The 25823-nt window shown below is 36.2% G+C and overlaps 1 protein-coding gene across 4 annotated transcripts in view; it reads left to right on the forward strand.

Moving 5' to 3' along the window:
* The window catches only part of LOC139152783 (SUN domain-containing ossification factor-like), a 50980-nt gene that overhangs the window by 17100 nt on the left and 8057 nt on the right, over window positions 1-25823 (forward strand). The window contains exons 2-15 of one of the 4 annotated variants that reach the window (XM_070726116.1): window positions 1849-1987; window positions 5338-5490; window positions 7670-7800; window positions 8554-8667; window positions 10431-10621; window positions 11765-11800; window positions 16445-16634; window positions 17634-17741; window positions 18457-18621; window positions 20444-20526; window positions 21449-21604; window positions 22064-22121; window positions 23387-24547; window positions 24939-25026. In XM_070726116.1, the coding sequence (XP_070582217.1) occupies window positions 1849-1987; window positions 5338-5490; window positions 7670-7800; window positions 8554-8667; window positions 10431-10621; window positions 11765-11800; window positions 16445-16634; window positions 17634-17741; window positions 18457-18621; window positions 20444-20526; window positions 21449-21604; window positions 22064-22121; window positions 23387-24547; window positions 24939-25026 (2773 nt within the window). Of the gene's footprint in view, window positions 1-1848; window positions 2003-5337; window positions 5491-7669; window positions 7801-8553; window positions 8668-10430; window positions 10622-11764; window positions 11801-16444; window positions 16635-17633; window positions 17742-18456; window positions 18622-20443; window positions 20527-21448; window positions 21605-22063; window positions 22122-23386; window positions 24548-24938; window positions 25027-25823 lie in introns of all 4 variants that reach the window. The other 3 variants (XM_070726115.1, XM_070726118.1, XM_070726117.1) reach the window with 3 other exon arrangements.

Here is a 25823-nt window from a genome sequence, read left to right on the forward strand (position 1 = left end):
ATAAACACAAAATAATGAAATCATAATTGATGAGCATGTCATAAGTAAAATACATGCACACATGTGAAGTTTGAATGTCACTGAAGTTACAGCTGGTGGTAACCATAGACACACAGCCAATGTTGTTGCTAATAATGCTTGAATTTCCATCCGCATTACCATATCCTTTGTAAACATGATCATACGACGTGTTTGTCTCTTTTTCTGCTGTGGACATTTTTCCAGTGGTAGAGGGTGTGTGTATTCCTTCTTTTCCAGACGGAGACTTGAGTGAAATAATCCTCGGGAATCCTCTGCTGTGCTGTCACGTCTGTGTATGATATGTAGAGGGATTTGTTCATGGCCATCAATCACTTGTGCAACATTTGAATCCTCACTTGGAATTTCTTCACCAATTTGTGGTTTATGACCAAATATATCAAGAGATCTGCGTACATTAGGGTTACTCAGGAGTGCAAGTCGTGCTGTTGTTGCGGCTTTTACTTTCTTCTCTGTCTGTTCATTGTCTTGCTCTGTAAATATTGGCAGAGGATCATGATGCACAATTCCTAATTTTCTTCTCTTTATACTACTGCCAGAGCTGTTGCCATGGAAATCTGTTGTCGCTGAAAGTTTATTGACTGCTAGTTGTTTTGGTTTATCTTCCACTGGTATATGCAAATCAACGTGTACTACTATGGAGTTATCATCAGGCACGTGTTCCGCTGATATATTCTGAATGCAGGAGTGGACTCTTCTGATACTAGGTTTATCAGTGACTTCATTTTCTATGTGGTAATCATCCAGAATTTCTGTTTGTATTTTGGATTGATCCTTGGACTTTTCACAGAGTTTGTACTTTCTCAAAGGATTTTCTTCCAAGACATCATTAGCACCGTAATGTTTTATATTATGTTTCAACTTCTGCAGTGGCTCCAGTAACACATCTTGTTGATTTTCACTGTCGTAGTCTTCTTCTTTAGTGAACAGATCAAAAACTTTCTTCAAATGCCACATGTTTGTTTGTTGGTTGATGTTTTCTCTTTACTTGAACTCTTTGTTCAATGTCCCATCATTGTGTATGCCAGGGACGACAACAATTTGTATTCAACCTCACTGCTTCACCTGTTCAGTATTTCAGAAGCTGCCTAAGTTATCACAGTGCAATCTTGCCACTTTCCATTGAATTGAATCAGTCGGACTTCAGACTTACAGAGAAACAGCAGCTACATGTAGAGTATGTCTGTGTCTTGACTGGTGGAGCAACTCTGATATATCTGTACTTGTACACAGCTATCTTCCTACAACTGTTGTGTTACAGTCATGTTGTGCACCACTGAAGCATTCATGCCTGTCTGATTGTCTACATACCTGCATACATACTCCACATCAGCCATCAGAATTCCTAAATGAAGTAACTTGAAGTCCTGTTTGTGTTTCCCAAACCGTAGAGGTAGCATACCTATTACCAGTGAGAGTAAAACAGGATTACATGTATACCTTCGTATGCACTGTACATGTACATGTAGGTTAATACATCCAAGTTGTATTTATGAACAGTATTAAGCTATGATTTCTTCCGTTGCTTTGCAATGAAGTATTGCCATGGTTTCCAAAGCTCTTTAAATGATAAAAATTGTCCCAGCACAAAATCCAAGTGGTAAACTGAACAGCAGCACAGTGTCTAATGGAATGAAATGATAAAATGTATTGGGCAAGGTAACGCTGAGACAGACGCATCAAACAACACCTTGTGTAAATGATATGAATGGATAGGATTGTACACCTAACTGACCTCAACTCAGTACAATGACTGCATTGTACAGCCGTATTTCAGACCTGAATTGTGGCTTTGTTCTTTGTTTGTAGCTTGGTACCCCAATGGTTCTGTGATACGTCGTCAAAGGAGGCTGCTTCGACCAATGAAAAACAAGATAAACAGAAAGAAGAGGTCAAAGGTGAAGTTGCGGACACTCTTCCGGTGGAAAACAAAGCTGCTTCAAACAAAGCTGCTTCAGAACAAGTAAGTCATGCAAGTCTCCTCAAGTCTAATCATTGGAGCAAAGTGTCATAGTACTGAAACAACACTGCTTCATTGTATGCTCAGTGAAGCACAGCATAGCTATTTTACATATCTAAGTTTTGACTCTCAAGAACAAAACCAAAGTATGTGTAGACATGCACTGAAAATTAATTTTCTAACAATAAAGGAAAGTATTTCAAATGAAAAATTTGGTGAACAATACTCATATTTACTTTAAAATAGGCAAGATGTATGATTTTGTTCAAAATATTCAAATTCTATTTTTCCAAATCTGTGTGACTGTAATGGATGAAAAAAAATTCTTTCAAAGTTTGTGATAGCAAAGATGACTCCCTCTCTGTTTTTAGTTGACCTACATGTAGCTTCTAATATCTCTGTGTCCTGGCTTTTATGACACTGACACACTATTGATGGTTTTGCTTGAATAGGCCCACAGGCAAGGCCACATTGCACTGACAACAAATTAGTCCTGATAAATTCTAATGACACTGTTATCATCTGTAGCACTGCCACTCCCTTTGCTGTGTGTTACTGCAGAGAGCCCAAGTGACTCAGTTAAGGGTTTGGTAGCGCTACAGATCCATAGCAAGTGTTGACAGCACTTTACTATGAAGCACAGCTTACATTTATGACCAGCTTGTTCCATACTGTACATGTAATGTCTAGAATAGAAAAGTTGATACAAGCTCCTATCAATATCCGTTGCAGTGTTCCCATCAGAAAACAGCAATGGACTGAGACCTGTGGTTTTCCTTGCATAAAGCTGCTTGCTGATTGTGTTCTCTACTCTCAATCTTGCTGGATGAAACCACTTTCACAACAATCTGTAGAAATTGTTCAGTAGCCAAACAAGGCATACATTTTGTTTATTAAAAAGCACTTACAATAAGATTCTGTGTGTTATTCAGTTGTTTATATCGCACATAGTAATTATACATGTAGATGTATTATTTGTAACATTTTCCGTGTGAACATATCGCTACATATAAGTCTCTCAATGCCACATGAACAGTGTTACTACATGTAAATAGATATCAGTGCATGAACCTACACCGGTTCAATGCAAGGGATATTGTAGGTAGATTTAGTGTAGATAACACATTCAGCAAGCAGCTTGGGGCATTCAAGTTGTGAACCGCTAGTCTGTAAAGTTCCATTACTGTGTTGTTGAGATTTGAACATTGCAACAGATGCATGTACTGATAGGGAGTTACATGTTTCATATCAATTTTACTATCCCAAACATTATGTCATACACTACATGTACATGTACATGTAGTGTCCTGTACAATGTACATGTATGTTGATCTGATGGTTTTTGAGTCTTGGTTTAAATTTGACATTCTTTGTCTGTATTTACAATATTTACTAGATTAAAAATACGAACTTTCAATCGAAAATTAGGTCATCAAAAGATTTCTATGTCCAGTGATTTGAATGTGTTTTAAATATAATTTTATTTTCTTTCGTATGAGTGTGTGAGTGAGTGGGCAATGCTATACCCATAGAAGGACGGTCCCTGCCATATCACGTGATGAAAGCACCAAGCTTGGGCTCTTTTCCCATGATTCAAAAACGTTGAGTTGATGAAGCCCTAAAATGCAACTTCTGCCACTATTTTCATCCGTTTTTGTAAAAAGTCACATGATTTATAAATGGCAACAATGGCTTTTCCGGAATAAGTGACCCTAAAGCTAGCACATACAGCTTAAGTTGTATGTAAAATGTAGCCTTGGTGAGCTTCCCCTTGGTTATACATGTATGCTACCATAGTATACATGTAGCACTCTCATTAGCCTTTTGAACTTGACATTGGTTTCATACACTGCTGCATTTCTGTGTTTACTGTACAATGTACGGTATGTTATATTTCATTGCATCCATGTTATTTTTGATCCCCATATATCCCTGCATTATAGAAAATGCATGCTATTTTGTTAAAGGGGAAGTTCACCAAGGATTATTTTTACATATGTGGTAGCTCTGTGGTCATTTACCCAGGAAAAACTATTTTCACCATTTATAACTTGCAAGATTTTTTACAAAAACCGATAAAATAGTACAGGAAGTTGCCCATGTAATTTGAATCATGGGAAAAAAGCTCCAAGCTTGGAGCTTGCATAATGTGATATAGAAGGGACCATCTCCGGACGGGTATGGCCCCCACATTGTCCACTCACAGTAACACAGTGGTAAACAGCAACACAAAATCTGACAGTGGACAGTTTTTAAAAGTGAATCATCTTTGATGCAAGGATACTCAGTATAACAAAAGTTATGTAAATACGCAAAGACTGGTTTAAGCATGGATGAGTGGACAATGCCATACCCATGGGAAAATGGTCCCTTCCATATCACATTATGCAAGCTCCAAGCTTGGCGCTTTTTTCCCATGATTCAAATTACATGGGCAACCTCCTGTACTATTTCTATCGGGTTTTGTAAAATCTTGCGAGTTATAAATGGCGAAAATAGCTTTTCAGGGGTAAGTGACCACAAAGCTAGCACATATGTAAAAATCATCCTTGGTGAACTTCCCCTTTAAGTGCCAACCATTCCAATATTTGCAATTCAAGGTTCAGAATTGACCGTATTTGTTTTTCAAGGAAAACTTACTTTCAAGGATAAATGCCATGGTATCATGTGACACGTCTTTATAGAATTGAAATTTGTTGAAAAGCCATTTCCACTACACCTATTTATCAACAATCTAGTGGAAATTGGGAACTTGCAAGAAACCTGCAACAGCATACACATGGTTGTTTTAACCATTGAGATTAAACCACTGAACATTGCACTCATTGAAATTTATGTACAGCACATATACCGTACATCTGTCATAATCTGTACATGAAGCACTATTTCTATAACTCGAATGTGTAATTTTGATGACAGTTCATTTATACCATCTCTCTTGACCTAATGACATTTAAATGTAAGTGGAGGAGAATGTTAAAGAGTAACCAAGAGATTACGTGGCACACTGTATGTGTACCAGAAGACCGACAGACTCTAAAACTGGTCTCAGCTGGATTTGATTGTACAGCCCTCTTGCATGTACCGGCACATTGACAGTATACCAAACACTCAGTAACCGTGTACATTTATGAATTAGGTCAACTAATTTATAACCACATTTCAACTTTAGTAGTTTTGAAAACCATGCTGTGACACTGAAATAATCATACCAGTTCTCTTTTGTGCACACACATAACATCTGTGCGCACATTATAACAATGTTGGAATCATGTTGTACTGGTATTTCATATACTCCACTGTGTGTTGTTATCATATGGTTTCTTTTCCTGTCAAAGGATCCAAGTATTGATCTTGGTCAGCCAGTTGAAGCTCATGTAAAGAACTCTCAAGAACAGGATAATCTAGAATCTTCTGAAACAATGACAAAACAGTTGGAATCAGTTGAACCAAAGGAAGATGTTCTACCAAGTGACAGTGACTCGGTCAAGGTAAGTAAAATTCACCAATCTGTTTAATTTCCCAGCCAATGTCTTCCCAAAGTTTATACTGTGAATTTTAAAAGGGATGATTTTTGAATCCGCCGGAGCCCCCTGTGGATATTTTTCCTCCAAAATGTTATTTGCATATTTGGCTAAAATTTGCAGACCAAACTATTGTCTTTGATGGATATTACTTAATCTTGGACACTGTACACTGTATTGTTACTAGTGATAGTAGCTGTGATACAAGTTTGGTTGATTTGGATACAATACTTGCACACATCACTAATCTCTTTGTTACACAGATAAAGCTATCCAATTTATAATGCTAATTAACAGACACATGCATGGCTTTCCGCACTTAAACCCTGGGTTGAAAAGGCCCGGGGATCCGAGATTAACTGTGGTGTTAAGAAGATTATGAGGTGTATCTGTCTTAGTTCTCCTTTGAAATTGCAATCGTTATATAAATATGTTGCTAGATTTTTGGATAAAAGTCTGCACAGGGCTTTAACACTTGATATGGTAACAATGTAGCACTCAGCAGTGTATGTATAAATATCTAGATTATTAATAAATTTATAAAATTGGCAACTTCTGACTGTCATGAGTTTGAAGAATATAAATGAATGAACTTTTCTGAAAGTTTTGAAATAATTTTGTATTTAATAACTAAGTTTTCCTTTGTTCTGAAAGACGTCAGATTTTTACTGTCTACTGCCTTAATTCAATGCAATGAGAAATTTTACTATTTTTCCCTGAACTTTAGCTGCCAAACTTAGTAGAAATAGACAAACTTGGAAATAAATTGAAGGATGTTGACCATCACATTTTATTGTGAATATCTCATCAAAGTTTCAGTGAATTTCATTATATTTGTATAGAAAAAATCCTTGTTACAAGTGAATTTTAATACAACATTGCTTAGGTAGCTGACATGCCTTTTAATAGCCATGTATCTATATTGAAAACATAAAATATGAAACTCTATATTATCTATAAATTTAGCCATTTATATATACCTAAGTGTGTGGATCCCAGCTCAGATGTGAAATAGGGAAGTACAGAAGAAAGATGTTGCAAATTTTAATGTTGACAGATTTCACAGCTTTACATTGAAAACCCTAAATTTAAGATATAGACTGAGAAAATAATGAAAATGTTGTTATTGAGTGTTTGTTATACCATTGTGAGGTCTCAGAGTGTCTTCAATTGATAATACTTGAAGACAATTTACTGCAATATGTCACTTCTAATGATCTGAAGAAGTTTTGAATTTCACTAGCGGCCACATCATCAGGCTAGTATGACAAAGTGGATGACATCGCAAGTTTAGAGAGACCAAATGTAGATTTTATACATGCCACATCACTTCATTCAGCAAACAGAATTATAAGGTAGTCTAGATTTCTAGGTCACTGTTGGAAGTCAAGTGCCCTCACTCTGTAGCTCAACATAGTCTAAATATTTGTCAAATTTGTACACTTTGCAAAATGCCATACACATAGCTACAAAACCAGCCAAGGTCATCAAAATTACCATATGCACCCTATTTACAGTAGTGGCCAAGGTCATTGCAATCCTTTTCAGGGGTCACTTCAAAAATGTAGGTTTCTTTCAAAGGGTGTAGCTGTATCTTTATATGTTTTTGTGTCATTTAATCTAGGAACTAGAGTGTTGAACGATAAAGTTTCCAGGGTCTAGACATCAAAGGAATGTTGTGTAAATCATGACTTCAAAATAAGTGTGTAGTAGCGGCAAAGCCTTTATGAATTGACAGGTTGCTATAATTCTTTTGAAAAATCCAAAGATCAACCCAGTTAGAGAAAAATAACTTCATTTGCTAGTGATAAGGTTAAACACAAAGTATTCAAAGCAAGCACTTTAAATAGTCACTCAAAAAGTCATATATATATCCCCTATTTTATGAGTTTTGAAATCAAAGTCTGACGTTGAAATGACAAAGAGTGGGATTTATGCTTAACTTGAAAAATTTATTGATGTAACCAACAAACAAACTCCTTGATCGTGGCACCAGTTGATAACTGTCTTGACCAATGTACTTAATGGTAATTGCGATAACCGATTGCATAATATCTTAGATAAAATCTGACTTATTAATTAAGTCCGTAACAATTCTCAATTATTGTTCACATATTGATTTATTAAGTTGATTTCATACATACAGAAAACCAGAGATATCAGCAATGAGGCAGAGGAAAATATCAGCAAAACTTCACATGAAAATGAAGAAAAACTGAAAAACACAACTCCAGATTCAAAACTTGATGCAGAAAAAGAGCCACAACACATAGACAGGTATGTTTTAATGAATAGTCTATAAAATTGACTTATGGGCACAATACCCATGAGAAAATAAAATAAATAGACTATTGAAAAACTCGCTCTGAGCTTGCTTGTGTCATGTTTTTTTAAAAAAAAGAACAAAGCTTACCAACTGATATGTGCGACTTTTTGTACAACATGTCACATTTTGCTATTGGTCTTTATTGTGTCTTGTTTTTCACGTTATTAAGTCCAAAGATTTTATTGCCTTTAGTGGAGAGAGACATTTGAATCCTGGTTCATCATAATTGTCAGATTAATAACATGGACAAATCAATTTTGCAGAGACAAAAACAGTCGTGAAACATGCCAAACAAGCTGAAGACTTTATCTTTAAAATGGCAGGAGATAAAGATTTTACTTTCAAAATCAATGAATTACTGGAAATATTGCTGACAAAAGTAGGAGGGAATTACTGTTAAAAAAGCTGAGCTTCATGAACTCTACTGCATTTCCCAAAAGCAAGAAATTGAGAGTGTTCACAAAGAGGTTGCCCCGATGATGTCCTGATCCTTGTCCTTGGTTCTCAAAGCTTGATATGCTGTATAGGGGATAGCGGTGATTGTCAGTCATTTTCAGGATATTTCATGTTTGAAGCATCCTTAATCTAACTTTGTACAACATCAACCTGATCTTGAACAAGAAGTAAATCATTTATTTATTCTTGATCTAGTTTTCTGTTTTATCTCAGTCAGCCAGTATTACCAGTCTTTCTGTCTATTGCAGACCTTGTTTTCCAGAAGATCAAGTTGTAGAAGAGGAAAGAATGAAAAAAGAAATTGAAAGTACAAAGCAAGAACCTGAAGTCACGGAACATAAAGTGGAAGATGTTCCAGAAGAGTAAGTTTTCAAATTACTTAAATCATTACCAAACTGTTAAGATGTGTAGTCAAGGTTCTATGACAGATGGTTGTTGCCATCATCTCACAGGGCACTGTAATCTGGCCTTTGAGGGCGCTGTCTTAACTGACTGGAGAGATTGAATTTGATTAGAGAGGCTACAGTTGTTACGTGTTGTGTAGGCAAGAAGGCACTGACGGAGGGTATAAAGTTGAAATACATTGACACCATTGGGTTAAATTGCAATTGAAAGGAAAATCCAAGTGTGAACTACATCAAAATTACCGGCATTATATAAATATACAATATCTTTTACAGAAGGCATTTCAGCTTTCATTAATGTTTACTGCTTACTTTATCTGATATTGTTACATGTAGAAACAGAAATTATGAGGCAATTATACAGTTTGTTTGTATTTTCAAAATTTTTGATGTGTTATTTAAAATTGTGAATGTTACATTGCAATAATATCAGTTTTCAGCTTGCAAGTGGAAGGTGGGCAGTGCCGTTACCATTGCTATGATAATTATGGCATAATACGTCCCTTGTTTGACACAATAGGCTGTTATCATGGTAAAAATTGCAGATTTTTGTCCAACATTTTTACACATTACAGAAAATCTTTACCTGCAACTGCTGTAGGGTTTGACGTCGTGTACGTACGTGAACTGCTTTCATCAGAGGGAAACTGAGCATAGTTGTCATACAAACGTACAATTAATCTATTTTATCATAAATCAATACAAATAACATTGCCAATATTAACCCCTGGCGCGACACCAAGGCTGAGCCCTATATAGTATCAGTTGATTTGTCTTCTGAGTGACTCAGTATTGTTCTCCACTCTATCTATGCTTCAATCATAAGAACTTCATATAAATTTGAAATACAGTGGAAAAGTATATATACTGGTTTATTTAATTTACAGTGGGACGTACAACATCTATGGGTTTGTGAAGTGTGAAGTATTGAATTTAGACTTTATGATGAAATCACATGCCATCCTGACTGTGAGACCAATACCCTAACCACTGCCCTACTGTGATATGTGAGGGTGTTGTCAAGATGAAATCTCACTCCATCCTAATAGTGAGACAGGTACCCTAACCACTACCCCATGGTGGTCAGTAAGGATAGGATAGGATAGGATAAATAATTTATATAGCGCCTAGTATCCATCAGCAATGTTCACTGGCGCTTTACACTAGGTCACAGGTAAGCTCTCTTGAAGAAATGAGTCTTAAGCAGAGATCTGAAAGTACGAATGTCCAAGGCTGATCGAAGAGGAGCTGGCAGTTTGTTCCATAGAATTGATGAGGAATAGGAGAAGGATCTGTCACCGTATGATTTTAACCGAGTTCGTGGAACTTAAGTGTGGTTTGTAGACTTGATCGGAGAGATCTGCTAGGGGTGTTGACTTCAATGAGTTCAGCCAGGTATGAAGAGCGAGTCCATGTATTGATTTATATGTGAGAAGTAGGATTTTGAACTGAATTCTGTAAGACACGGGGAGCCAGTGAAGTTCCTTCAGGATTGGTGTGAGGGTGTTGTCAAGATGAAATCTCACTCCATCCTAATAGTGAGACAGGTACCCTAACCACTACCCCACGGTGGTCAGTAAGGGTGTTGTCAAGATGAAATCTCACACCATCCTGATAGTGAGACAGGTACCCTACCACTGCCCCACAGTGGTCTGTGAGGGTGCTGTCATGATGAAATCTCACTCCATATTCCGTAAATCAACATTGTTTGTATATTGTAGGAGAAAAACAGAAGAAAAATCTGGTGATGAAGAAGTGGTTACAGCGAAAGTAAGCAAAGAAGAAGAGAAGACACAGAAAGTGAGAAAAGAAGAAGAGAAGACAGAAATTGTGCAAGAAGAAGAACACATTCCTTCATTTGATGAATGGAAAAAGAAAAAGATGGCAGAACAGGAGCAAGGCAGAAAACAAGGCAAGAATACTATTTAAATTTGTAAAATGATGAAATATTTGGGGAAAATCTTGTATATTTGAATGTTTGGAAAGTTTGAAATTAGAAAAGAGTATCTACGTCCTGTATTGTTTGAATGTAGATTTTGTAAGTGTAAAGGGATCAAAATCAAACATAAAGTAAGGCTAAAGTTTAGTCCATCAGTGGCTTTGCAAGATTTTACTCAGTGACGTAAGAAAATTGAAGAAATTACCTCATTTCGATTTGTTCAAGTTGTTGCTATGTTTTATGTCTCAGGACCTCATTTTTTCTTGGTTGAATGTTGTCCTTGAACAAAACTGCAAATCAGAACACCGTACAAAACCTTTAAAGAGGAGCACTTGATACTAGTAGTACTTTTTTTGAGGGTCCCTCCCAGGTATGGTTAAGAAATGTTGATGTCAGTTATCAAGTATCTTTCATTTGCCCAAACTGTAGTACCAGTATTGTGTGATACAATCCTGTTGTTTTCATCTACAAAGTAAACAGTGCAGAGGATATGGGACAATATGTTGAGATTTTGTCAACCCCTGTGTGACTGGCACCAGCATAATATCATTCTTCTCTATTTTCAATCTGATTATTCTACCTTTCATTTCACTTTATAATTTGAATTGACAACTATATGTAGTTAAAACCATAGACGTCTACTATTCATAAAATGTAAGTGTTGTGAAATAAGTTTAAAAGTACTAACAAAGAAAAGATTTTGTCAACCTGGACAACTACCTAACCAACTAAAGTATTGTACTCAAGTATAAGAAGTGGAGATATTGTGAGTTTTTTGTGATAAGTTGCGATGATATAGTGTGAGGTCAAGTTAGCCAACGTGTATTCATTTAAAGCTTACACAATGTAAATGTGTAGCAAAGTGACCATACACAGTGTCATTTGTCTGTTTAACAAGGTACATTTACTTTAAATCCCTCATTTGCATGTCAGTGAATGAAATACACAAACCAGGCATGACTTGCACAGGTCTGACAAATACTTTTCACTTCTTAAAAAAAGCTAATTTTAGTTTCTATTTCTGATTTGCCTATGCATGATATTATTATTTTATCTTTCATAACCGTTTTAAATATTTGGTATCATTTTTCTGTGCATGTGAATCATTTATCACAGTGTTGGTTGCCAGTAGTCATCAAGATAGAGGCATTGGTGAGTAGTATGACATCACATCATATTCCCGCTGCACTCTAAAATTTATTTCCCTCCTGTTCATTTTCAGTTCCCTGAAGTCCTCCATATAACCATAATCCAATGTTTTGCATTCTCTGTCTGTCACCATTGAAATCATACTCTGGTATCCCAACCATAACATCAACTCATTCATTTCTCATTAGAAGCTACTCATTTTAATCATGTCAAATGTAATCATGTAAAAATGAATATTGTTGGAGTGTGTAAATTGTTTTCAGAGTAGAGACGTGGCTGTGAAAATGAATATATTGTTTGAGTGTGTAAGTTGTTTTCAGAGTAGAGACGTGGCTGTGAAAATGAATATTGTTGGAGTGTGTACTGCTTGATCATACGGTCGACTTCTGTTGGATTTGTTAAAATCGTGGTGAAATTTTCGTATTTGTGTTTTTGAGGCAGTTTATAGCATTTTTGGTCAAAAAATCATTTTCTGTGAATTAACCATTCCGATTGCTTTGAAACTTTGTGTGCATGTACGTAGAGGCAACCTTACTTGAGTGTCTTCAAATTGTAGTGAAATTTTCATATTTGTATTTTTAGGCAATTTTCATCATTTTTGGTCAAAAAATCATTTTTTCTGAAATCACTCGTCTTGCCTGCCACATCAAACCAAATGTTAGCTAATTGTCATTGATGCTATGCTTTAATTTTCAAATCATTCAATACACATTGTTACATTTTATATTGGTGTTCTCATTCTATTATGTATAAAGCTAGACACAATGTCGCATTTACTGAGTAATGCAAAAGTGGTAATAGCGATGAAAAGCTAAATTGTAATAGATGAATTAGTTGAGATCCCTTATCATAGTCATCAAACACAATGATATAGATGTTAAAATAATATACCGGGTACATGTATCGGAAATACTTCTAATCCAAGGGTAAATTCAAACATTCTGAAAAATTCCAATATCTTATGGCACATGTAGTTTGTATGTCAAATAAAGGCATGATGATATGGATGTTTGCAGTACTATTTCAGTTGCTGCTGAAATATTGAAATATTCTTAGCCCAAAGATAGCTGCTTTTCGCATTGCTAGCGTTCTACGCCTTCTTGAAAATGTGATCCTAAATCTAAATGGAATGAGATTGAGACATCAAAAAGATCCAAAAAATGCATCATGTGCTGAAAACTTGTGGTAAAACATTGATTTGTATGAATGTCAACCATTTGTGTTGAAAGTAGTTCATGCTAACTTCAACGCAAAACAGTTTTTATTTTTTCCTTAAATGAAAAAAATGCTAGCTTAAATAATGGCATTGTTCTAATTCGTGAATAAAGAATAATAGAATATAAAAATGTCTATTAGATGTGACAGAGAATTTGAGAAATACAAAATGTATACTTGGTACTGACAGCAGTCAATGATAAGGAGGATTGTTTTTTGACATATTTGTGTGGTCCCAAATCTTTTCAATGTGTATCACATTGTATATTCTGTACTTTTTTCATTTTCTTGTTACGGATATTGAAGTTTTCACGTGTGTATGATGGAAAAAAGGATCACAATGTCGACCATATTATTTGAGTATATAGCAGGATCTCAATTAAGATGTACTTGTTTGAGTTGAAAATGGTATTTACACCAGTTTTTGCAAGATGCTGGCTGCATTTATGGTTTCAAGGCTGTATTTATTTCATGGAATTTGCATACAGACACATTTTAACATTTTCTATTATTGTGTTCAAATCATTCTGTGAGTTCGTTCCAGGCAGTTGTCACTGATGACACATCAATGCCACACTGCAATGTTCTCCACGAGGGGTTTTTGACGGGCGGTGCGCCCGGCTTCATTTTGTCGCCGCCCACCTTTAATCTCGCCCGCCCACCTTTTATCTCGCCCGCCCACCTTTGTTAGTCCCCACGGACACCGTCCGGGGGGACTTATAGGTTTGGTCGTGTCCGTGCGTGTGTGCGTGCGTGCGTGCGTGCGTGCGTGCGTGCGTGCGTCCGTCCGTTCACGCAGATATCTCAGAGATGCCCCAAGCGATTTCATTCAAACTTGGTACAAGGATTACTTCATATGTCATACAGATGCACGTCGATTTGTTTTGTGATACGATCCAATATGGCTGCCAGGCGGCCATTTTATTACGATTTTTTCATGTACAGAGCCATAACTCAGGCATGTTTCAACTGATTTTATTCAAAGTTGGTACAAGGACATTGACCAATGTCATAGATATGCACATCAATTTTTTTTGTGATACGATCCAATATGGCCGCAGTGCGGCCATTTTGTTACGATTTTTTCATGTACAGAGCCATAACTCAGGCATATCTCAACCAATTTTATTCAAAGTTGGTACAAGGACATCAACCTATGTCATACACATGCACATTGATTTGTTTTGTGATACGATCCAATATGGCCGCCGTGTGGCCATTTTATTACGTTTTTTCATGTCCAGAACCATAACTCAGACATGTATCAAGCAAATTTTTTCAAAGTTGGTACAAGGAGATTGACCAATGTCATACATATGCATGTTAATTTGTTTTGTGATACGATCCAATATGGCTGCTGTGCGGCCTTTTTGTTATGATTTTTTCATGTACAAAGCCATAACTCAGGCATATTTCAACCAATTTTAATCAAAGTTGGTACAAGGACATTGACCTACCGTATGTCATACATATGCACATTGATTTGTTTTGTGATTCGATCCATTATGGCCACCATGTGGCCATTTTATTACGATTTTTTCATGTCCTGAACTACAACTCAGACATGTATCAAGCGAATTTATTCAAAAGTATTTTATCACAGACCTAATGAAGAGGACTCTATCCTCTCTGAGGACCTGTAATCAAAGCACCCATTAACAAGTGGGGACTGTGTCATCAACGATGACTTGTTTTCTGTAGCCTAAACTGTTTTCACAGCCAGTTGTCCGAACAATATCTGACAGCCTATTGAATAAAAATGACAGCAACTGACAACGTTCTGATAAAGAGGGGCCGTTCACACATCTGTCGGTTTGTTTTGCGACTGCATGCAATCCTCAATGTTCTCCCCAGGCCGTTTAACAGGATCGGCCCCGATCCTTATTTTTTTCGCCCGATCCTCTTTCATATCCGCCGATACTCTTTATTAAAATGTGGTTGAAGACCTATTGTTTCTCAGCGGCGATTTTGTCACGCTTTTATTTCAACGAGCTTTTAGTGTGAAACGGCCGTAGTGCCGATGAACATTCGCTAAGACTTCAATTCAAAAAGCTTGAAATGTGTTAACTGCCGACGTACCATATACACCGTCCATTTCATACAACGGACATGGTACAAGGCTCGGTGTTGCATTTTTGCCAGCGCGCGGGCACTCAGTCAAAGCATCTATACTATAGGCAACTACCATTGCCGCCAATGTCTCGTACTTGTATTAACGATCCGAAGGTCAGGAAAAGTGATTTCGATCAGATGTGGCTAAAATCGTGCGATTGGTTGACACAAATATCAGATGCAAAAAAGTATGGTACTTCGCATGCTCAGGTCGTTGCGTATCCGACCGAGCCGAGTTAGCAATTTTGAGATCCGTGTACGTCCACATGATGTTGAAGCCATGTGTGTCACTTCCTGTCACGCATTCGTAACTTGCATGCGATTCACTCGATTGACTTTGAGAAGCAGTTGCGTTTGATCAAGTTTCAACATCTGTGACCGTTTTAAAATATGAAAGGCACAATGAAATGAAGTAAAAAGAAACTGCACGAGCTATAAATCATCATCTTCGTGCGATCATCCGAATACAGCAGCTATGTACATACGGTTCTGCACTGTATAGTTCAAAGGTCGCGTGTGATCGAGATCAAGAGCCAGCCAGCGTACCCGCCAGTGTGCTCCACACAAACATTCATGGCAGCCTACGCCGCGCAGTTGTCAAAGTTTTGTACGTTTGCCGAACTATGAGTCGATGAAATTTCAAATCTTTCTCTTGGAAATACCTGGTATCATTTTTTTTCGGGCCTCTCTTTATTATGAATAGAGTTTTAAAGTCAACGTATGTTTCTCTGCAGGCATGCTCCGCTGACTCCGCATTGTAACTTAGTGCAAATATTCAGTCCCGTATCAACTTGTCATGGACGCCGCACGTAAAAAAAGACGTTCATGGCTTTAATACCAATCGGGCTACAGACAATCATATAGTAACAGAGGATCATATGAAAACGTGCCACCATTTGCCAACGATTATTTCGAACACTGATTACTTCTCATGTAGGCCTACTTTTGAATTTTCATGTTGGTATTGTGCAATATATTTACTAAATTGTGTATTGTTTGTATTAGTTCAATGTTTTTTTTTCACTTTTGATGTTTTAGTAAATAAAAAGGATTTAAATTTAAAAATAAATTGTATAGCTTGCCATTTATCACTTCTGAATGGAGAAAAATATTAAAATGTCAGAAGTATATCTCATCACTGGAATGCCTTGTGAATAGCCCTGGTGATATGTAAATTGTATGCAAATATTATGCAATAAATATGCTAATTAGCCGCCTGCCTTTAATTTTCATTTGTGGAGAACACTGCCACACTGCAATGTTTCATGTAATCAATAGATTGTATAACCTTTGTGGGAAATGGTATCTTTGTTTCTTTAGGTCCTGGAGGTCAAGGGTCATCTGCCACTCAACAAAGGCAGTTCAGCTTAAATCAAAACAGTAAAAACCATGCATCTGCTGATTGTGGAGCAAAGATTTTAGGTGCCAATTCTGAAGCGCAAAGTACTTCAGCAATTCTTATGCAGAATAGAGATGTGTACATGTTAAATCCGTGCAGTGCAAAAATATGGTAAGTAGCACACCCCTTCAATTCAATGAAGTTGTCTTTTTCATAGCTGTTGAACTCATTCCTAGAAAGTGAGATTGCAAACCTTAAATTTTGTGCTTATTGCTGGTGTTATGAAATGCAACCATTAAAATTAATGAAAATGAAATCAAAAAAACTCTTGCAAAGCAGCGGAAGAAGTGTAAACATAATGGCCATGTTTACTTTAGATATTGGCCATTTACTGGTCAATCTCAGAGAAACACTCAAAGATATCGAGATAATCTAATGTGTGTGGAAGACTTTATTTCAGTAAACAATTTTTTAGACTCTCCCACAGCCCCTCATTGGCCATGCAGCTCTTTATTTTTTTTTGAAAAAGACGAATTTATTTTAACATAGTTGCAAACAAAACAAATCTACATAACTGTGAATGCATTAAAATTACAATGCAACTTGTCTGAAAAAACAAATAATTAGCTGTTTAATTACAAAGATCATCATATGAATGCATTCAGGATGCATTCTTCTCCTTCAAGTCTTACAAGGCTTGAAAACTTTGCGATAAAATCCTCAGCTTTGTTCATCATCTTTGTTCAGTACACTCTTTTTTTTTGAAAAAGATAAATTCATTTCAACATAGTAACAAATAAAACCAATCTACATAACTGTGAATGCTCTATCCTCAACCATACGGTGATGCGCCCTCAACGGTCTTTCTACCAAGTGGGGCTCACCAAGCCAGCTGGGCATTGTCCCAATCTCTTCTGATATTTGGTTCTGAAGTCTTAACACTCTTTTCCACATGTTTACCTGGTTTGCTATCCCTGGAAAGATAAGATGTAAATAGTAATAAGTTGTTTAGTTACCAATTCAAAATTTTTTTGTCAACACCTAATTTGGTAAATAAAATGTTGATTAAATATACTTGTCAATGACAATTGTGATACATAGAAAGTATAAAAATGCTGAGAGTATGTGTACACCATTGTTTAATAACCTATTGTTTCTGTCCATCAATAGGCTGACTGTTGAATTGTGTGAACCAATTCAAATCAAGCATATAGAAATTGCAAACTTTGAACTTTTTTCTTCAACCCCAGAAAGTTTTCGAGTTTATACCAGTGACAGGTAAGACTGCTTTGTGTTGTGCTTTGATTAAATGACATAAGTATTGTTGACTGATGTTTGATTTTTTGACTCACCAGATGATGGTGTACCGGTAATAGAGAAAGAGAATTACATACCATATTTTTATGTGGTTGCTGCTGCAATAATAAAAATCCATAGGTTTTAATGGGTCAGGTATACTGACGTTTAATTGATGATCAGCTGATCTAGGCATTTACCGTAATGAATTTAACCCTTTGAGCACTGTAATTTCCCCGTAAAATATCAAGGCAACATTTTACCAATTTTTATGTATTTTTTTCTGTTATTTTTTTCCACAATTTTGGACTGTATGGATATAAATTTTCGTGGGCTACATTTTTTGACCAAAATTGTGGAAAAATCTGACAAAAATTGTCTACATCTGAAAGAAATTGTTGGCATTACATTGTTGTATAAAGGCAACAAAAATGGACTCTGGACTCAAAGGGTTACATGAGATTAACTTATCATGTGTTTCACTTGAACTTGATTTCAAACGTAATGTTTGATTACAGTGCCTTTCAGGCCGTGAAAGAATCTTAGTTTCTCTTAGCCAATTCAAAACAATTTTATGAATCTACACAAGACTAGGTATAGAGAGTGAAGAATTGTAAGTAAATTTATTGTCCCCCTCCATTTTATCTGTTCTGAGTGAAATTTTATATTTATATCAACATTATGATTTTTATTCTAGATACCCTACAAGAGAGTGGCATGTGTTGGGTACTTTTCATGCTAAAGATGTTCGAACATTACAGAGTTTTTCTATTCAGGACCAACAGATGTTTACAAAATACTTGAAAGTTGAAATGCTATCATTTTTCGGATCCGAGCATTACTGCCCAATAAGTATTCTTCGGTAAGTGTTTGTAAAGTGTTCGTTGTTTTTACTTTTTAAATCTTTCACCAGGATGATAACGCCAGTGTTGATGAGGGGGATCTTAAAATGGAAGAATATCATCACTCATTTGATGTTTGGGAAATATATTCCAAGGATAACTTGTCTGAAACTTGTGTAAATTAGTATGGAATTTCATATGTATAGTTTTTAGAATTTTTCATCATTTGTCTTCAAAAGTGATCATCTGTCAAACCAGTCGTAAAAGTAGCTTTAAAATTGTGGTTTTTATGATTTTAGGGATGACCTCGCATGAAAGCGCATAGGCTTGTTCTTATTATTGGATTATATCATCTAAGATGTCTAAGTTAGAGATTTGTAAGAGTATGAGACTAGATTGCTCTAGCAAGGATTATATTATCAATATTATTGGATACAGTGTTTTGGTCATTTTCCATCAACTCACTTCAAATATAACACTCCAACTTTAAACATGTTAAAACAGCATGTTGGGCAATAGCCAATGTCCCACCCTCCTAATATTGACTGTGACTTAGAATTGAGATGGTATTGTCAATTTTCTCCGATAATATCCGATAAAACAGCATGTTAGGCATCAGCTACTCCTCAACCTTTCTAACATTAGCCTCCAACTGAGAGAACTTAGACAATATTATCCAATGATGCCTAAAGTACCACTGTTGTGGTATGCACAAGTTTGGTTCAAATAATTATGAAATAATTGTGGTTTGTATTTCTTGGAATTTTTTCCTAAAATGTGTGATAATATCTTATCTAAAACTGCCTGTCTGATAGCTTTGAAGTGTTAATTGTTGTGCCTTCCATTACTTAGATTTGTTCAAATGATTAAGACATTTACGCATATGAAATTTTTAAGCCAATATTTTGCAGTTTTGATAAAAACCAATACTCTCAGAAATTACTTGTCTAGTAGCTTTAAAACTTTGTTTCTATAAGTTCCAAAAGATTTAAATTGTGATGTGTTGAAATTGATGTGATTTGCACATTTCAGTTTTTAGGGAAAATTTCCTGATCTTTGGTCAAAGTTATGATTTATATCTGTTTAAGCTATTTTTGAATCATTTTTTTGTTGAAAATTTACCATATAAGTTGTCTTCAAGTTAATTTTTAGCTCCACTGTCAGCTCCATGGAACTTATCCTAACAGTTGGATGTGTAGCATCGTCAGTTGTCAGACGTCCATCAACTTTTTATATTCAAAGCCTCTTCTTCAAAACAGCCAGTCCAATTCCTTTAATGATTGGAGTACAGGTCCCCAGGGATAACCGTAATCAGATTTATCAAATTATGATAACTTCGTATTTTTAGGCAATTTTTGCCATCTTTGGTCAATAAATGTTTCTCACAAACTACTTGTCTGATAGCTTTGATATTTGTTAGACATGTTCTATGGATGATCTTAATGTAAATTGTTCAAATCATGATGAAATCTTCAATTTTGTATTTTTGCATCTCTTTTCACCAATTTTGGTCTGGCCATCCTGAAATGAGCTAGCAAAGATTTCCACTTTCATCAACTCATGTGTCACAAATTCTCTGCATAACACAACAAAGCTCTATTGGCCGTAAGGTCACTTGTATATGAATGTCATATTTCATCTGAATATTCATGTGTCTGTATACTGCAAACATTATTGTGGTATTTTGATTGGACCAAACATTCCTCATCAAAACCGGCCAATACATTCCTGTACAGTTTTAGTTCAAACCTAAACAAATCAATTATGCATAAATGCATTGCAATGATTGTTTGTAACCAGTGTTGATTGTTACTCTGTTTCTCCTCTGTTTTTTCATACAAGTGTTTTTGGGACCAGTATGGAGGAGGAGATTATAGAGGACTCAGAGAGTTCTAGTGGAAGTAACGAGGCTGAAGTAGATACAGGTAGGATTTTCAAACCGTCAGTGAATTCATGTAGGACTACCATCAACAAATCACTCATTTCCAGTGTACGATTACTGAGTAATAAACTCATTTGGCATTAATGTCAATCAGGCGACTGGTCAGTCATGTCCAGCTTGCCATTCAGCCTTGCAGGCCTGAATTGTGTTGCCAGGCTGACTGTTCAGGCATCCAGGCTAATTGGCCGTTCTTTGAAGACCATCTTCCTCAATTGTGCCAGCTTACCAAGTCAGCCTCACTGAGTCAACCGGTCAGAAATGCTGGGCCAATGAGCTGTCCTGTTGATCTTGCAACACATCATCCCAATAAGTCTTATTTGCCATGCCTATCAGCCTCATAAATCTGTGTGTCATATTGAGTTTTGCTAGGACTGCTCTCATTTTATTTAAACGCTCAGTCAGTTATTGACATCAGGTAAGGATGTACTATCATTTGTCTAAAACCCTCTAATTGTCTTCATGCTTCTTATCAAGTTATGAAATGGGAGATCATGGGGTTGTGGTTTTGGTACAGGACCCGACTTACTGTAGGAGGATGGTGAGTTTGAGACCTGTAAGCTCACAGTAATGGACTCTGTTGGAAAATGTTAAGTTCAAGACTCAGGGATGGTGTTGTTCCCTTTAGAAATAATAGCCATGGACATCCCAGGGATTGTTCTTGGGATGTATATATTTATAGCTCTTTAGTGATAATCTTTACTCCTTGCTTCTGAAGCCAGATAAATTCAAAACAGGCAAGAATAAAATGTAGTGCCTTCAATCCATTTCTTGTCAATGCAAGTACACCGCCAAGGTGTGCACTAGGATATTTGTCACAGACGTATGTTGTAGTTCAAAGATGTTTAACACGATGAATCATTGAAGTTGTAGAAAGCAGTCAATGACTAGCACATTTTTTTTTTCAGATTTGATTGCAGAAGATGACTTGATTGCCGGGGAAGGATTGAAAAAAACTAACATTATTGCTGGGGCCATTGCCAATGCTGTTAATAATATTGTGAAACATGCAGCTAAAGTATTCACAGGATCAGAAGATTCCAAAAAATCTCCATCATGTGGTGGTAAGTGGCAGTGTTGCAGTTTTGTCTGCATCATAAACTAGAATTAGTAATGTGAAAACTTAAAACTAGCTAAGAATAATCAATGTGTTATTCTTGTGTTTGCTGTGTTCATATAGCCCTAACTCAAATGTATTGTGACTTTTCACAAACCCAAATTTTGGTACAAATTGCACTGAGTCTGATACAAGTGATAAAGTGACAGCTTACCAAGGCAACCCTACATTAAATGTGAGTTTGTGGAAACAGTTCTGAGACACTGAATAGAAGCACTTTGCTCTAAATACAAAATTATTCTTCTTTACAGAAAAATATTATTTTAGTAATTGTCCTGAGGGAAGCTTAAGATACCGCAATTACAGCTTTACAGCATTAATTTTGAATTTCTAATCTCAATGTAGCAATTAAAGTGTTTGTATTAATTAATAACATCATTTCTGATTGTTTTTAATTTTTTGACAGAAAACTTAACAGATAAAGATTTACAAGAATTACGGCCTTGCTTTCCAGAAGATGATCCGTAATTATTGTATTTTATATTACAACATTAGTCAAATGTTTTAGCATGACTAACATCATATTCTATGGTATGACTCACATTGCTTTAGATAGACTCTCTCACAGCCCCTCGCCGGCTTCACCTTCGACCATACTGGCACCCTCAGCAGTTGAGCCGAGTGAAGCTCGGCTCAGCGAGCCGGCGAAGCCGGCGAGGTTCCGCTACGCTACAGCACGGCTGGCTCGGTTAGCATCGCTTGTTAGAAAGACCGTTGAGGGCGCATAACTGCGTAGCGAACGAAGGGGCTGTGAGAGAGTCTATGCTTTAGATTGCCATCTCATTGAAAATTTCCTTAATGAAGCGTCCATTATCTTTCTCCTGTCTTTCATTATCTGTGGCCAGTTCAAATCATTGTAGTGTTTTTTTTCTCGTATTCATATTTAATATATCTCATGCTTTGTGATTTGTGCAATATTTTCCATACTGTCCAGGCATTTTTATTTTTTGTACCATATTTAATTTAAGGATCCATGTTCAGATCAGAAATGATTTATTTTGTTGTCATCATCAAGTGGCTACATACATGTATTTCAGTTTTGCTACATTGTAATCAAAAGTTTGTCATTGAATGAAAGTTTCTACAATTGGTTTTAGAGAAAAGTTTAATCACTGTTTCTTTGACAAAATCATGAATTGTTAGAGTCAGTTTCTAAATGCAATAATAGTTAAAATACCATTGCATGTATTGTCATGGTGACCATTTTACTTCTATCTGAACTTCAATCCAAATGTTGATGATTACAATGTACTTCACAAACTGTACAAACTGTATACGCTATGTTGATTGATACACCTGCTGTTTCAACATCCTTCTGGGAGTACAGATACCGGTATATAATACACACAAAGAAATACCAAAAAATTGTTGACATTTCTCTATTGTGTATCAGTTGTGGGGATCCCGCATGGAGTAAATGTTGCAGTTCTCTGTAATACTTATCCTCTGTGTATTGTCTATACAGTCAGTGTACCAAGATATCTCATCTTTCATCTTCTGTATATTGTCTACTATACAGTCAGTGTACCAAGATATCTCATCTTTCATCCTCTGTATATTGTCTACTATACAGTCAGTGTACCAAGATATCTCATCTTTCATCCTCTGTATATTGTCTACTATACAGTCAGTGTACCAAGATATCTCATTCTCTGTGTGTCAGCGTATATCGTCAAATACATTGTGCAGTCAGATTTACATTACTGTGATATTTTTATTCCTTGTTCAGGAATATTACAAATAAAAACCCACCAGATGAGCCAGGATGTGGTCAAGATGTCCCTGCTATAAGGACAGATGTTGACTTGAACAAGAACAGAATCAGTGCAGAGGTTAGAAGTTCACAGAAGCAACCATCATTTCAACAAAAGCTGTATGAGATGTGTGATCCTTGTACCTATTGCCAAAAGTGTGATTACAGTGAATATTTACCATTGTGTAACTATGTACGATATATGAAAGGAATGTATTCAATGACATGTAAAGATTTCACCGTGAAAACACCCAGTTCACAGCATACTAAACAGACAACAATGAAAGAGAAAGACAAGGTTAAAAAGGACAAAGTGGAGAAAAAATCTGATAATTCAGGACAACAAACTTGTCATGAGAGTCACTGTGATCAAAGTGTGACTGAGAAAAAAGTTACTGAAACAAAAACAAGCCATACATCAGATCAATCCGAGGATTTAAAAGATAAAACTGAAAAGAAAGAAAACAATATAGATGATGCAAAACCACCTGACATTGTCATTGAAGAAGTTACTGAGAAAAAACAAGATGAGAAAATGCCAATCAATAAATCAGATGAGCAAGCAGATGCAGAGAAAGCTAATGCAGAGCCTGTCAGTGTTGAGAGATCTATCAATAAAACTGAATTAAAAAATGAAATAAGTGAAAGTAAGTTAGACACAGCCAAAGTTGATATGGACCAAACAGAATCTCACTCAACAAAACCAAATGGTGCAAAACCACCGGAAACACTCCAGACATTTACAACAACTCCAGAAAATAAAGAATCTCCCACAGACAAGATAACTGCTACTCATCAAGAAGACTCTGTAAAATCAGAGAAAAGTCCTGTAACTGACTCTGGGGAATCAGACAAAAACAAAGTTATCCACGTTGCAAAACCTGAAAATGGATCAAAGATTGTGCCACAGGAAGCTTTGACAAACAATGAAGTTACAGATTCTGGAAGCAAATCAACTGAATTACAAACAGAGAAAGACACTGGAAATGGAATTCAGAGTGATCAAAATAAAGGAAGTGGCGGGTCATCTGTACCAGCTAACAAAGAGTCTATTTTTATGAGACTTAACAACCGTATTAAAAATCTGGAATATAACATGTCGTTGAGTCAACAGTACCTGCAGGAACTGAGTCAAAAGTAAGTAATCATTGACTATGCATGTCATTTTTCTACTAACATTAGTTGAATTCAGAAAACATTCCAAAATGAAAGACGGAGAAAATGCAAGAATTGTTAACCTCATCACCCTTATGATAGATTTGTTTTTCAATGTGTTGTACATTTTGAAAGTAATCAACAAAACTGGTCATGACTGATTGTTTAGAGTGATACTTTGAAAGAAACTAACAAGTTGAGGTATCGCAAAAAAACGAATTTTACCTCCTCATAACAATATCTGGGTACTGCAGAAAATAATACTTCAAGCACAAAACCAACTTTGTATGGCCCCTCCATATTATGTGAAAATTATATTTAGCATAAAATGTATATTGCATAAATTTGTATTTGATCTTTTTGTAACCAACAGATACAGAAAACAGATGGAAGACATGCAGAAAAATTTCAATAAAACTATCAATAAATTATCAGAGACATCAAAACAAGCTGAGCAACAGGTGGGTTACATACTACCGGTAGACAACGGCTAAACATGTTGATGTTGTCTGTCAGGAAACTAAAGCATACAGTTGCGTAGCTGGTAATGCAGTTTGTCAATGGATCTGTGAGGATGCATATGTTGTACACTAATATTATGCAAGACTTTGAAAACCGCAAGGGCATTGTCATGTTGTGTACTGAATGCTGTTTAGAGGGAACAGAACTAGTTTGGATGAGAGATTTTTTCTATTAATGCACAGAAATAAATGAACAAAATGAGTAACTCAATTAGAATGAAATCATTGCCTGATAGCCTATATCAACTACACATATTGATCGAGTAGTCATGTGTAGAACAGCGCCCTCTGTGCCATTAAGAAGTTTTGTTTCTGCATTGATAGAATTTTCCATGTAACAGCACAATAGTGAGTTTCTTCCAAGTAGTGATAATCAATTTTAATATGATTGTAACATCCATTGATGAAAACTTACACCAACAAGTGATCAAATTGAAGATTGGCAAATTCAATGATGGGTCTCACAACACTCCCTCCCAACACTAGTCTCGCAAATGCCATGATGGGTCTCACCCCAGTTCCTTCCACACACTGTGGTGTCATGAATGCTATGGTGGGTCTCACCATGGTCCTTCCACATACTATAGTCTCTCAAATGCCATGATATGTCTCATAACGGTCCTTCAACACACTGTAGTGTCACAAATGCCATGGTAGGTCTTACCACAATCCCCTCCACATGCTGTTGTCTCACAAATGCCATGATGGGTCTTACAACAGTCCTTCCACACACTGCG

The sequence above is a fragment of the Ptychodera flava genome, chromosome 16 (genome assembly GCF_041260155.1).
Source record: "Ptychodera flava strain L36383 chromosome 16, AS_Pfla_20210202, whole genome shotgun sequence".
Lineage (NCBI taxonomy): Eukaryota > Metazoa > Hemichordata > Enteropneusta > Ptychoderidae > Ptychodera > Ptychodera flava.